Source organism: Tarenaya hassleriana, unplaced genomic scaffold (assembly GCF_000463585.1).
Source record: "Tarenaya hassleriana unplaced genomic scaffold, ASM46358v1 Cleome2, whole genome shotgun sequence".
NCBI classification, from domain to species: Eukaryota; Viridiplantae; Streptophyta; class Magnoliopsida; order Brassicales; family Cleomaceae; genus Tarenaya; species Tarenaya hassleriana.
The window spans coordinates 1,105,629-1,119,460 of record NW_010965372.1 but is presented as its reverse complement, the minus strand read 5'-3'; the positions used below and the strand labels follow the sequence as shown (position 1 = coordinate 1,119,460).

The 13,832-nt window shown below is 35.1% G+C and overlaps 1 protein-coding gene and 1 long non-coding RNA gene across 2 annotated transcripts; both read left to right on the top strand.

Moving 5' to 3' along the window:
- The first annotated feature begins 943 nt into the window (after positions 1 to 943).
- Positions 944 to 2,902, top strand: LOC104811507. The gene is made up of 2 exons (XM_010538218.2): positions 944 to 1,496; positions 1,773 to 2,902. The coding sequence occupies exons 1-2, from the start codon at positions 1,021 to 1,023 to the stop codon at positions 2,764 to 2,766; spliced, it is 1,470 nt and encodes a 489-aa protein (XP_010536520.1). The 5' UTR covers positions 944 to 1,020; the 3' UTR covers positions 2,767 to 2,902.
- A 3,408-nt stretch (positions 2,903 to 6,310) lies between these two features.
- LOC109116615 lies at positions 6,311 to 6,679 on the top strand. Its single transcript, XR_002024084.1, has 3 exons — positions 6,311 to 6,320; positions 6,416 to 6,530; positions 6,658 to 6,679. It is a non-coding gene; the product is annotated as an uncharacterized LOC109116615 (long non-coding RNA).
- Positions 6,680 to 13,832: the final 7,153 nt, after the last annotated feature.

Sequence of the window (13,832 nt, the reverse complement as noted above, 5' to 3'; positions counted from 1 at the left end):
AGAGAGAGAGAGAGAGAGAGAGAGAGAGGCTATGGGCGCATGGAAATGTTGAGTAGATTTGCCTCTTCATTTGGCGACAACACTTCTCTGCACACATTTTTTTTGCCTTTCAATTGTTGGGCACTCGCATGCACATGCCCCCTTTTTCCCCCTTGGTAAAAAAAAAAAACTATTGTATACTAAAAAAAAAAAGTTGTAATCCTCATTATGATTAGGGCCATGCCATTTTTACAGCTTTCTTGTTCTCTCATACAACTTGTGATTATATTTCACAGCGAAGAGAAGAAATTGATATTTGTGATTTGAATAATTTTAACTGATTTTGATAAAAAAATTATCTTTTTTAAAAGTTTTGAGTTTGAAAATGGACTTTGAGTGTAGAAGTATTTTTTGACATTGTAAACGTATATATTAAAAATCTTGTACTGTAAAAGTCCAAATATAACTATTTAATAATAAAAAAGATTGTTTTTTAAAATTATATTTTTAAGTTAGTTTTTCACCATTGCAAACTGCCCTATAATTTCATCACTCAACACTTAATTTAATTCAAATTTAATTATATGAAATGGACTACATATAACTCAATTAACTATTTTAATACAATAAATTCAAAATTTTTTATTTTATAAAATAAATCTCTGTTCTAAATCTATGGCTCTATGAGAATATTTTAATAATGAAATGTTCATTTAATTTAGTGCACAATATTCTCTCGTACCCTCTCTTTTTGCCACACGCACCTTCGTTCCTTTTGACCATTAAATATGTAAAGCCAAAACAAAAAAAAGATAATATTATTCATAACAAATTTTAAATAAAATAATCCAAAGTGTAATGATGGCTCGAACACCCCACGAGCCATACACACACATTCGCTTTAATTTTTATTTCGTTCATCCTCTTTATATTATAATTTATACCTCTCTCCTTCTCCATTATCTCTTCTCTTCAATCATTAATCTTCGTTTCCATTCTTCTTCTTCCTCCTGCTTCTTCTTCTTCTTCTTCTCCCCATTAATGGCTCTCAAAACAGTCCTCGTGAAACTCAAATCCGCCATCTTTCCAAAACCTTCCTCCAAAACAACCCGATCTTCTCCGCCGGCGATCAACTCCGCCGCCGTCGCTGCCTCCTCCACCGTCGTCGGGGTTTTGTCGTTCGAAGTTGCTCGTCTCATGACGAAGCTCCTCCATCTCTCGCACTCTCTCTCCGACAGCAACGTCGTCAGTATCCGGGACCAATCCATCTCTCTCGAAGGCGTCCGAAAGATCGTGTCTGGCGACGAGACGTTCTTGATGAGCCTGGCGTGCGCCGAGCTCGCCGAGAGCCTCGGCCATGCCGCCATGGCCGTGTCACGGCTGAGCCGCCGCTGCGTCACTGCGAGCCTCTGCTCCTTCGAGAAGCTCTTCTACGAGTTTGCCGACATGGGTCGTGACCCACATGGCTGGGCCATGAGCTGCAAGGACATGGAAGCCAATAACAAGAAGTTGGAAAGGTAGATCAGCAATTACCGTTACATACAATTCAACAATCATTAGAAAGATGCAGAAAGTTTTCGAATTTGTAAACGTTGGATTGAAAAGTTTCAAACTTTGAACAAGATCTGATCATCCGCGGGAGTCATCGTATCATTCGAGTAAAAAGTTTTCAAATTTGGGATAGATAGATTGAGAAGTTTCAAACTTCAAACAAGATCGATGGTCTAATGATTTGGATACTTGTTGTATCGTGTATAAAAGGTTCATATTTTGTGGATCTTCAATGGAAACAGATACGTGAACGTGACGACGGCGCTGTACAGAGAGCTGGAGGAGCTGACAATGCTGGAGAACGCTTTCAAGAAATACAGTAAGCAACTGATCCTCGTTGCCGACAAAGAGAACGACAACAACAGTAACAAGGATCTGCAGAAACTGATGGATCTGCAACAGAAGATCCAATGGCAGAGACAACAAGTGAAGTACCTCAAAGACAGATCTCTCTGGAACAAGAGCTTCGACGCCGTCGTCGTGATCCTCGTCAGATCGGTCTTCACCTCTCTGGCGAGGCTCAAATCCGCTTTTTCCGCCGTCGCAATCGGCTTCGTGGGTCCCACCTCTGTCCCTCGGTCTCTCTCCTCGTCGTCTTCTTCCTCGACTCTGATTCACCCGACCCCAAACGACGCCGTTCCGGCGCCGGAAAAAGGGGGAAACCCTAAAACGGCGTCGTTGTTCTTCGAGGCGATCTCGAAGCTCCTGAAGCCACCGGAGACGACTCTCGGAGGTTCTGCTCTTGCTCTGCACTACGCCAACTTGATTGTCGTGATGGAGAAGATGATAAAGCAGCCACAGTTGGTGGGTCTCGATGCAAGAGACGACCTGTACGGAATGCTACCGGAAAGTGTACGGACATCGCTGAGGTCACGGCTGAGAGGGGTCGGGTTCGCGGCGACGGACGCCGAGCTGGCGGCGGAGTGGAAATCGGCGGCGGGGAGGATACTGGGATGGCTTTTGCCGATGGCCCAAAACATGATTCGGTGGCAGAGCGAGAGGAGCTTCGAGCAGCAGAATCTGGTGGTGGAGAAGACGACGAACAGTAATCATCAGATTCAGATTCAGAAAAACCAGCAAGTGAATGTGATGTTGTTGCAGACTCTGTTCTTCGCGGACAGAGCGAAGACAGAGGCTGCGATAACAGAGCTTCTTGTCGGGTTGAATTACATTTGGAGGTTCGAGAGAGAGATGACTGCTAAGGCTTTGTTCAATTTGCAGTCTCCGACAAAATAAAATTTTTAAAAAAAAAAAAACTGATCGATTCCTTGTAGAGTTCTCTTTTTTTTTGGAAAAAAAAATATGAGTTTGGGAATTTTGATGGTTTTTTTTTTAATGTTCAATAATATGAACATCAAAACATTGAGATTTTTTTTTTTCGTTGGTGTGGGGTTTTCACTTTGTGTCATTGACTCGAGAAATAACATAGGTATATAAAATGTGATGTAAAATCTATATATATTAATAATTGTGTTTAAAGGATTGTGGTGAAGCCACCTAAGCATCCTAGGTGGAAGTTTTTGAGATCTTGATTGGTTATCAATAATTTTCATTATATAAACATTTAATTACATCATCCACCTCATATATAGCATGTGTATGAGTTTGGTGTGACATGTACACTTAAATTTATATAGCACGTATATGAAAGATAGAAAATCCATACGTGTGTATATATATATTGCATGTGTATGTCACTTAAATTTTTGAATACACAAAAAATTATGTCTGTTTGTAATGTATATGTCAATGTGTATGAATATATATATGTAATATATATGCACATATATATATATATACATGTGAACTATTGTATATATGTGTGTATATATATACAATAAGATACCAAAAATTGAGTCGTCAGATTATCATATGTTTTGCATATACAAATTAATTATGTATATATCCATACGTGTGTATGTATACATAGTATGTATACATGTATGATATTTGATATATATTATGTAGATATGTTTTGCCTTTAGATTATAACAGTTAAATTTGTAACTTCCTAATAAATTTCACCCACATAATATATAGTTTAAAAAATAAACGGTACAACTTTATAAGTATATATGTATATATGTATGCTTATATATATACATAACCGTGTATGTGATTGTGTACACATAATTGTATATATTTTATGTGTATAAATATGCACGCATGTTTGTTTTTAAATGGGATTAAAAAGAGAATTTGTAAAGGTATAAAAGTTAGTATAACTACCACTAATATGTGTATAACTCCTGCAATAATAACACCGCAATAATAACACCACTAAAATGTGTATTAAAACCAGGAATACGTGAAGGTTACCATACAACTAAAGGTAATAACGCTTAACACCAATTATTCATACATCCACAAAGTGGGGAAGTGCTTAACACCAATTAGAGACCATTCGTGTCCCCTTATTCAATTATTTGGAGGGGAAGTTACAAAATATTTGTCTTATTTTAATGTTTCCCGTAGCAATTTGAAATATGCTCCATTATAAACTCCTTCATGTTTACTAGGAAATACTCCCATTTGCACGAACGTTGAAACACAGCACCTCTATATTTGCTTTTATACCGCTAATGGCTCCATTTGGATTTGACACTCTTCCCCCATGTGTCACGTTCGGTGATTTACGGATCGGTCGACCAATGCAGCGAATAATTGGCCGTTTATTACGATTTTGGGAAGCTCGAAATGTCAAAAAAGGTGATGAACTCATGAGTGTAGATTTTCTACTCATTGACGAAAAGGTATACCGAACCTCATTGCATTGTTTTCAAAATTTATAGGTTTCTTATGATCACAAATGTCTATGCTTATTCCAAAAAAAATTTACTTATCACTTTCTTTTTTCCCCTTATAGTCTACTGTTGCACAAGGATCTATTGGTCGCCATCTTTTGAGTCGCTACAAAGACGTGTTATGTGAAGGAGCTATTTATCTTCTAACCGATTTTGCCGTTGTTAGGGCTAACGATCTATTCAAGCTTACTGATTTCAAACTATCTATTCGTTTCACGGAACGAACTAATATATCAGAAGTTTTTTAGGTTTCGTGCTTACGATGAACTTATTGCGTTGGCTAACAAAAATGAAGAATTACCAGGTGAATAGACATATTAACTTTGTTGATTATTTTTATTTTTCATTTTTCCAAAAAGTATGTCTTCTAAGATACTAATTTTTTTTTAATTTTATTTTGTTACCAAAGATGTTATTGGTCGAGTCCAACGTATAAGAGATACTAACAACGATCATTTGTTATCCAAGCAAAGAGTTGTTGTTGACCTACAAAGGTATATATATTTATATTTTTCTTACTTCCAATGTTAAAATATTATTCTAACAAATGTTATATTTCTTTTCGCCATTTTTTATTTTCAAAAGTGTTTGTTTAATTGTTATAGTTACCAAGACATTCGTATGACTGCATGGGAGACGAAAGCCGCTGAATTCCGTCTCAAACTGGAGAACACATCTAAACAACCAAGAGTGATTTTGGTGACTAATATAAATCCTAAATTTGTCGGAGGTAATATTTTATAAAGACCTTTTTTAAGATTATGCCAAAAACATGGTTTCTCTCGGGGATGAAAATTACAATTACCATACAATATATTACAGTACTCAAATTTGCGAGATAAACTATTGCGTATATTTGCACATATCTACTCTATATTCCACATCCAAATTTTATATTATTATAGAGGGAATGATTGATCATTAGTCACTTTCAATGCAAGTTTTTTGAGCTTGTTCCTAGCTTTGAGTTGATTCATTTGCAAAAACATACATTATCGATAAGATTATCCGGTGCATCTCCTCCATCTTTTATCCATGGATGGTCTGAACATAAAAATATGTAACCATTCCAGTTTAATGACTAACCGTAACCAATAACTGGAAACTGAAAAATCGTTCTTATGAAGTGGATGATGACGTTCTCATGCCAAATAAACACTCATGTTAAAACCAATATAATTGTTCAATACTCTCGAGGCACAGGGTCGTGACTACTGGCTTGCCGGAAGTGATAGCCTCTAGCATGTATCTCCTTGTGGGCACAAATTTATCCGCTTCTGTTATAGAGGATGATGTTATATAACAATACCATGTTTGAGCGTAAGAAATTAATTAGGAAAATCAACAAATTAATTAGAAAAGTGAATTTAACAAAATCAACAAATTGAAACTAATTAGAGAAATAGCAAATAGTAAATAGGATGAAGTCGTGGAGTAATTAATATGACGTTCGAATAGCCCACCGTTTTTTGATGCAAGCAAAACATTCTTAGCATGTATGTCTTAAATTCTATATTTTTTTATCACTATGAATGTATTTTAATTAGTTTTTATAAATTATGTCGTAATATTTTAAAATAGGTTTAAAGACAATATAGATGAAGCACTACAGATTGAGCAGCCCGTTCATACGGTAATGAAGATGGAGATCGATTTCTATATCAGAATTGTGCGATTTCATAACATTGTCCAAAAGTCAGGTATGATAAAACTCAATTCAAATAAAAAATCATAATAAACATTTGAACTTATTACACTCTTATTTTAATAATCTAAATATATACATGTAATTATGAAAAAACATAATCTCTTTTTGACCCTAATATAGGAAGCGGATTTTTTATGCAAAGCCACAATTATTGAAGTTTTCCTTAAAAATGGATGGACCTATATCGCTTGTGGTAAGTGTTCTAGAAAATTAGCGAAAGTATCGACATCAATGGTTTGCAACTATTGCCACGATACCAACGCAGTCAGAGTGTTGAGGTATCCCTAAACTTTTTCCCCTATCTCATTGCAACGTTATCCTTTTATATCAATGATTAACATAATTGGATTTCCAACAAATTTTATCTTTTAAGATTCCGGGTTGAATTAGTTGTGCAAGATGGAAAAGATGTAGCGTTTTTCACTGTGTTCGATAGAGAAATGACTAAACTACTTAACATTCGTGCTTCAGAATCAATTGAACCAAATGTAAGTTATTCTTCATTTTCCAAATTTCTCCGTCATTTATGGGTTTATTAGTTTTCCCCATAACTATTTTTAACAATGAATATTATTTTAATTTTTGTCTATGAATTTTTTTTTTAAAAAAAAATAGGTGCTTAATGTCGATGTGGAAGGGAAAATTGGCGATATACCAAAGTGTTTTACACCTATTATCGGTAAACAAATGACTTTCCAAATCAAAGTGACACCGTATAATTTCACGACTAAGCATCATTCGTTCACTGTGTCCCGTATATTTGACGATGCATCGGGATCCAAAGATAACATACCCAAAGATACAGATGCCACAAAGGTACTTAACATAAATCTTTGTTTACAAAATGTATTGATAACCATATGTAAAATATAATGTCTATTATTGCAGGACAATACAAATGAGGTCTCACATGAGTTAGCGCAAGCTCAGAATGTAAAGAGGCTGGGGAAAAAACCGCGTCACAAATAAAAATATCATTTCCAAAACCCTTTTTAATATTCGAACTCCATTTCAAAGTTATAATTTCTGTCTTTTCTATTTTCCCTTTTTGGATTCCTATATTCTGTTTGAATTTCACTGCTTCTTTTTATTTCTATCAAGATTATGACGAATCAAGTACCACTACCAATTACTTTCAAGTTCTCGGACGTAATTGGCTATACTTTGGCAACCCTCAAACAAAAGTGGCCTAACTGATACTGAGAACCCTGCATTGGCAACCAACACAATCAACTCAATTATCATTTCCATTAGCAATATCAAACGAATCACTCCACAAAGGGTTGGTGTCTTTCTCCTATAACCCAGAATTAACATCAGGGTTTAGAAACTTAGTTCGCAAGCTGCAATATATAAAATGGAGAACAACTCATCATCCATCACATACCGCCTTCTCCTTGGCAACCACTTTTACTCATTTCTCCAGGTCCTATAACCAACATAATGAATAAAAACCATTTGCTATAACCAAATCTGAAGCGCGATCACAACCAAGCAAGTAAGTGAATACTACACAACCACGGAAGTGGTGTACATAACCACCAAGAACACCATATATGTATGTAATTATGCACATATTAGAGATACGTGTATGTAATTTACATATTATGTGTTTAAATATGTATATAACTTTTGTTTTCTAATTGGAGAGAAAGAGAATTCCAAAAATGACAAAAGTAAATCTAACACCAAAAATATGAATCCTCATCGCCTACGGCCAACCAGCTTCAGTACTGTAGTAACAGCGTCTATATGTCACCACGGCTCACTCTGGTAAAATGGGGTAACGCACTCATAAATTTTACGACATTTATGTTGGCTCCAATTGACAGCAATAATGTGGATTAAAATGAGACATAATTACTTTGAATAAAATAACGTTACTCAATTATAATGCTGGCTACAATTGACAGCAATAATGTGTATTAAAATGAGACATAATTACTTTGAATAAAATAACGTTACTCAATTATAATGCTGCTTGGAGGTTACATATCCCGAAGACAAATACACTCCTCAATCCAATCAAACAAACTCCTAAATTGTTGCAATCACATAAAAACAATTAGAATAATAATAAATCATGATTATTATTTATTACACACACTTATTATTTATAAGTACACCAAAACCATTTCTCATGTCCTTTGTTCAAAGTTTCGACAAACAAAATATTTACAAACAATTCAAAAACACTTCCCCAGTTTGGGTGCCATTTGGAATCCTCATATCTCTCTTACCCCCAGGTTAGTTTGGAAATTCACATCAATTTCAGTTCTTACTTCCATCGAAACAGCTGTACTTTTTTTGGTATATCACAAATGTTATTTAGGGAGAGTTCCGATTGTATATTAATAATAACAATTACAGGTTCCAATTGTATTGGCCTATTGGGATGTTCCCTTTGAAAAGAAATAATAGAATACAATCTATTAAAAATTTTAGGTAGCCTTAGCCGGTTTGTTATATGGACTTCTATAATGTTTTTTTTTAAAATATGAACTTCTATTTGATTTATCACCTCCATTTGAAAAAAGGGTTCAACCAAGAATAATATTATGAAAAAACAGAAATATTCTACAATACCGACGAATATGATTGATTTCGTGTCTCCTCACATTTTAAAATGTTTTGGCCTATTTCATATCCCTACCAATAACATATAACATCTCATAAATTATTGCATAAATCTAAAATGCCAAACCCACTATAATGTAAATCCCAACATCTTATACGTATATATATAATATAACCATATCAACGCATATTTTGCTCTGTTTTTATAATTTTGTTATGGTGGTAATGAACGCACTACTTGAATATGTACAAATTTCAAAATTCAATTATTCAAATACGAAATGGAATTAAAAAACACGTTATGCAATTCAGTTTTGGAAATGAAAAGTTTAGGAGTTTTAAAAGTGTGACGCATATTTTAAAAATGAAATTTACCAAAATCCCCGTAATACGCGTAGACGGACGGTGTGTACTTTTGTCAAACAAACTCCGAAACATTTGAAACTTTTAACGCGAAATGGTGATCTGGAAATGTTTTTAAATTATTACACAATCCAATTTAAAAAAAATATCGTGACGTACATAATTTATTATTAAAATATATCTGTAAATAATAAACATTTTAATTTCCAAAATACATTAATACTGTAACCAATAACTATATCCGCAGATACAAAGAATCTTCCACATTTTAGCATTCAAAATTTAATATAGCCGTAAAGAAATTATTTAATCAAGCCTCGCAATAATCATTTGAATGTTTGACAATTTCATTTTTTTTAAAAAAAATTATTTTCATATGTTTATACATTCTCATTTGTATGTATTTTTGGTATTTGAATTTATATAACAATACTATCCATTATAGATTGTATCAATAGTTTCGAGAATTTTATTTTATAAATTGTATAAAGTATTTAATAAGAAACTTTGTTGCGTAACTATATGGATAAGCAAGATCGTGAACTTTGAAAACACTTATATATAATTTCATCTAATTATATATCGCATATTTGCTGTATTGGTTTAACCCTAAGAGATAAAACATGGTTTATATTACAGCATTAGAATTGTTTTCAATTTGTAACAATTCCTAAGTACTTTCGAAATTTAAATGTATAAAATTCGTAGTTTGACTATTGCCAAGATGCGCAAACCCAGAACAAATACGACACACAACCGTGCAGAAATAGATAGCGTCAAAGAAGGTATGGTCTAATTCCAAATATTATTTACCATTTATACCGGCAACTTATGTTTCCGACATTATTATAAATAGTTGTTATTCCAATTTTTTAGTTTATTTTTCCCAATTATAGGTTTTTGGGGGGATTATATTAATCAACGTCTATGACTTGCTGAGAAATATCGGTCAATCAATAAAGTTATACAAGAATCTGCTGCCATTACGGAAAGAAAGGGTAAAAATATAGTGTATATATATATATATATAAGATTGTGCATTAAAGTCAAAAAAAAATTACAAAATTATGCATAACCTATTAATTGAATGATTTTTTAATGATTTTTTAATTAAAATTGTCTAACTTCATTTGCAGTACAATGTGCAAAGAATCGCACTATAAGACGAGCGACCATATTAGCCAAGCATGCACTCCGTCGCGCAAAAAGTATGAAATTTACGTGTTTATTCCACTTATGTTCAAAAGAATTGTAGACATAAAAATTAATATACAAAACAACACACAAATGAATCAATAAAATTTACTCCGCATTTTAAAATCACAGATAATTACAACACATTCCACCGTAGAAAACATAAAAAAACTTGAGAAATATATTTTTAAGGTATAAATTAAACAAATAATCATTGTATATAAAAATAGATTTAAAATAATATAACACGAATATTCTCGCTAAAATACATTTACTCAGCTGGTGGGAAAATGTTCCCATCCTAATTTTACTAATAGAGTTGCACATAACTACAAAATATATCTCGCTGATAACGGGGAATGGACAACAACAAATTCAATAACCACAACCTTAATAGCAAGACAAATACCATTAGTCATAAATTATTGTATTACATATATATTATTTCAAAGCAATATATGCATAATACAAGAAAAAACGCTCAAACATGTTCTACCAATGGTGATCTCCTACATTGTCCAAATTGTGATGCATTAGTCTGGCAAAAAGAGAGTATTCGCCGGGAGGGACGCAAAGGGACTTTTTTGTATAACATATGTTGTATGCAAGGCAGAGTCAAACTACCACCAGTGCCTGATCCTCCCGAATTCCTTGATGAGCTATACAAACACTCTACTGCATTTCGTACAAATATAAGAGCGTACAATTCAATGCTTGCATTCACATCAATTGGTGCAAAAATAGATCACTCGGTAACATCAGGGAATGGTCCATATGCGTTTAGAATCCACGGGCAGAACCACCACCAAATAGGATCTTTACTACCAGTGGAAGGGAAGCCACCCCAGTTTGCACAGCTTTATATATATGATACTGCAAATGAAGTTCGCAATCGTTTGAGTACACTGAGTCGGACATCGACTGCTGGAGAATTAGATGGGAAAATTGTAGCCGGTCTTATTCAGATGATGGGCGATTTCAATTGTCTAGCAAAGATCTTTAGAAAAGCAAGAGACCGCTATGAATCAGGAGACATTCAAGATTTTAGAATCACTATTGTTGAGCAGAAAAGGCGTGGTAAGCAATACGAACTGCCAATCAGTGAGGAGATTGCAGGGTTGATCGTCGGTGACATGTCAACAACGACTGGCGAGCGAGATGTTGTTTTAGAGCTGAAGGCATCAAGCCGATTGCATCGAATAAGTGATCTCCATCCGTTGTTTATGAGTCTGCAACCGTTGTTATTTCCATATGGCCAGTATGGCTTCAATGAAGAAATCTCGTATATAGAAGAGAGGAACAACATCAAGAGGTCATTTGTAACCATGACAGCAAATCCAAAATGGCAAGAGATAACTGATCACCTTAATGCTTATGGCGGTGATTCTGCGTTCGACCAGCCAGACATTGAATGTCGTGTATTCAAGATGAAATTGGATGATATACTATCTGATTTCAGTGAAGGCGTATTCTTTCCAAAGCCAATAGCAGGTACAAACCAAAGCAATCTCTTCTCTTTAATGGTATATGACATAATATTCATAGAACATTTTGGAAAATGAATCTATTAACTTTGTGTACCACTTGTACAATAATATTTGCAGTGATATACACCATCGAATTCCAAAAGCGAGGTTTACCCCATGCTCATATACTTCTATGGTTGGAGCCAATCTACAAGACCCCTACTGCAAATGACATCGATCAACTAATTTCAGCAGAGTTGCCGGATAAAGAAACTGATTTCGAAGGATTCAAATTGGTTTAACAACATATGATGCATGGGCCATGCGGTTCACACAGACCACGCTCGCCCTGTATGGAGAAAGGAAAATGTACGAAAAAATATCCGCGATGTTACACTGAGCATACAACTGTTGATAAATCAGGATATATCATATACAGACGCCGGAATGACGTGACAAAATTTGTGATGAAAGGAGATGTAAGATTAGATAATCGTTTTGTTGTCCCACATAACTTACAGATTTTGAAGAAATACAAGGCACACATCAATGTCGAATGGTGCAGTAAATCATCAGCTATCAAATATCTGTTCAAGTACATCACAAAAGGGGTGGATAAGGCAACAATAATTATTCAGAAAGGTACGACCACAATGCAGAAAACAGATAAGAAGTCAGGGCAGGTGTATCAGAAAAATGAGATCGACGACTACTTAGAATGTCGTTACTTATCTGCATGTGAGGCAGCGTGGAGAATATTTTCTTTTCATATACATTATCAGTCACACGATTATCGATACATCTCCCGGATCAACAAAGTTTGATATTTGATGATTCAACGAATCTACAAAGTGTTGTTTCACGACCAGGTACAAGGGAAACAATGTTTACTGAATGGATGAACACCAACAACCAGTATGAAGAAGCAAGAGGGTTAACATATGTAGAATTCCCAACAAAGTATGTATGGAATAACACTGGTAAATACTGGACTCAAAGGAAATAAGGATTCAATGTTGGTCGCGTTGTAAACATACATCCAGCTGCAGGGGAGCTTTATTATTTAAGGATGTTGATAAATATCGTGAAAGGACCACGAAATTACGACGAAATTTATACATTTGCCGGTGTCAAATACAATACCTTCAAAGAAGCATGCCAAGCTAGAGGTTTACTTGGTGGTGACAATGAATGGAATGAAGCGATAGAGGAGGCAGCAAAATGGGCAGGTGCGGCTCAATTGCGTCATCTATTTGTTACACTTCTCTTGTATTGCGAAGTTGGAGAACCGCATAAACTTTGGGATAAGTGTTGGAAGCCACTAGCGGAAGACATCCAACACAAGAAACAAAAGGAGTTCAGCTTCCCAAATTTATATTTGGCAGATAATGAACTGCAACAATATGCTCTTATAGAGATTGAGAAGCTACTCATGCAAAATGAAAAATCATTACGGGATTTTCCGAACATGCCGAAACCAGATAAAAATATCCTCCGTCATATCGAAAACACTCTGTTGAGAGAGGAATTGCAGTTTGACGAGTCACGAGAGAAAGAAGAACACCAAAAATTGTTTCCTTGCCTGAATGAAGATCAAAAAACAGTGTACGATGCTGTAATAGATTCTATTGATAATGGAAGAGGAAAACTTTTCTTCGTATATGGAGCCGGAGGGACGGGGAAAACATTTTTATACAAAACAATCATTTCAAAGCTTCGGTCAGAAAAAAAGATTGTACTCCCGGTGGCATCGTCAGGAATTGCAGCACTGCTTCTACCTGGTGGGAGAACAGCTCACTCGAGATTCAAAATCCCTTTAAATGTTCATGACACTTCAACATGCGATATAAAGCAAGGGACTATGTTGGCAGAACTGCTAGCCAGAACAGAATTAATCATCTGGGATGAAGCCCCTATGGCACACAGACACACATTTGAGACACTAGATCGTACACTCAAAGATCTTATGTCAATTAACGATGAATCATCATCAGATAAGCCATTCGGAGGGAAAACTGTACTGCTTGGAGGGGATTTCAGACAAATATTACCTGTGGTTCAACAAGGAGGGCGCCCTGACACCGTCCTTGCAACATTAAGTCGTTCATATCTATGGGCAGCGTGCAACGTCTATATGTTAACACGTAACTTGAGACTTAACCGATCTGAAATAGAGTTTGCAAAATGGAT

Excerpts from the sequence above, each read along its gene's own strand:
- LOC104811507 (XM_010538218.2), top strand. The coding sequence starts at position 1,021 with ATGGCTCTCAAAACAGTCCTCGTGAAACTCAAATCCGCCATCTTTCCA. Across the intron at positions 1,497-1,772 it reads AATAACAAGAAGTTGGAAAG|ATACGTGAACGTGACGACGG; the intron begins GTAGATCAGCAA and ends CAATGGAAACAG.